The sequence below is a fragment of the Nansenia antarctica genome (assembly GCF_963989245.1).
Source record: "Nansenia antarctica genome assembly, chromosome: 3".
Taxonomy (NCBI): domain Eukaryota; kingdom Metazoa; phylum Chordata; class Actinopteri; order Argentiniformes; family Microstomatidae; genus Nansenia; species Nansenia antarctica.
In genome coordinates, this window is record NC_137688.1 from 13,107,855 (window position 1) to 13,109,364 (window position 1,510).

Genomic DNA, 1,510 nt, shown 5'->3' on the forward strand with positions numbered 1-1,510 from the left:
ACAGCAGCCTAAGTCCTAAATGATGTTATTTCGCTGAGATAAACGGATGAACAGATAAACAGGTCTTAACATAGCCCTCTTCAACAACAACCCGAGGTTAGCAGACATCAGTGGTAATGAAGGACTTGAAGGTTCATTCAAATGCAATTTGGTTGTGGTTGCGTTTATCCCTAACCTTGCTAAATATGTTTATACCATCGACACTAAAAATAGAGAATAAAGGTAGGATCCTCCCTATCCGATGGAACAGTTCACAACCAGTGCAATGGTAGTACCCCGGGCAGTCTGAGTCACTAGGGTAGTAATGAGTCATACTCGTGTGTAGTGTACAGTAAGACAGACTAGGATGTAGCAATGAGTACACAGAAAGTCTGTGGTACATAGTATAGGAGAGTAGAGTATACATTGGAATGCATGACATGGAATGAGTAATGGTATCATTACACATATTCCTCACTCCATTCCATACCAATACAATGAGCCCATCCTTTGATTTCTGCCTCCACCAGCCCTCCCCTGACAGCGACAAGAGTGCATTTACCTTGAACACATTGACGGGGATAGCTATGAGGATGTAGAGCAGGTCCCCCAGGGCCAGACTGCCTATGAGGACGTTAGGTCCGTTCCTCATACACTTGTTCTTGTAGATGATCCGGAGCAGTGTACAGTTCCCAATCATCCCCACCACGAAGATGACACAGGAGATCACAGTGTTGACGTACTTGAACGCACGCTTGATCTCCGTGGGCTTGCTGCACATGGGAGGATAGGGGCTCCTGGGGCGGGCAGGCGCGGGAGGGAGGGGGAGGGAGGCGGTGGAGTTGGTGGAGCTGGGGGTCTCTCCGTCCACAGGAGCCTGGGAGTCACGGCTGAACCGAGACGCCCCCACCCCGGCGATGACCAGGAGACACAGCAGCCCTACAGCCCTCATTCTCTCGCTCTCTCTTACACACACACACACACACACACACACACACACACAGACACACACACACACACACACACACACACACGTGCAAACACAGCAGACTCAAAGACACACAGTCATGGACACACACTCACACACACACACACACACACACACACACTCTCTCTCTCACACACACACACACACACACACACACACACTCACACACACACACACACACACACACAGACAGACACACACACACACACTCACACACACACACACACACACACACACACACAGACAGACACGTGCACACACACACACACACACAGACGCACTCACAGACACACTTTCAGGGCTTTCAGTCTGTGAACATCCTCCTCTCAGCGTCCTGCAGAGAAAACATAAGTGAAAGAGACATCAGACATGTGTGACTTAGTGTGTGTGTGTGTGTGTGTGGGGGGGGGGGGGCCCGGGGGCGCAGGCAGTAAAAAGTGCGGTTTGAGGTTGTAAGCGAGTCCACACCCCTCAAAATGGTTTTCTGCAAGCTCCCCTCTTCCTTCACCCAAGCTATTGTTTACAAACCGAGGTGCACCCACT

At 50.4% G+C, this 1,510-nt stretch overlaps 1 protein-coding gene across 2 annotated transcripts in view; it reads right to left on the reverse strand.

Moving 5' to 3' along the window:
• The window catches only part of LOC308152386 (endothelin receptor type B-like), a 6,162-nt gene extending 4,980 nt beyond the window's left edge, over positions 1–1,182 (reverse strand). For both annotated transcript variants that reach the window (XR_013937334.1, XM_080525353.1), the window contains exon 1: positions 542–1,182. Coding sequence is in view for 1 of the 2 variants with exons in the window: in XM_080525353.1 (XP_080381479.1) it covers positions 542–931 (390 nt within the window). In the remaining variant the exon portion in view is untranslated. The remainder of the gene's footprint in view (positions 1–541) is intronic.
• Between the last annotated feature and the right edge of the window lie 328 nt (positions 1,183–1,510).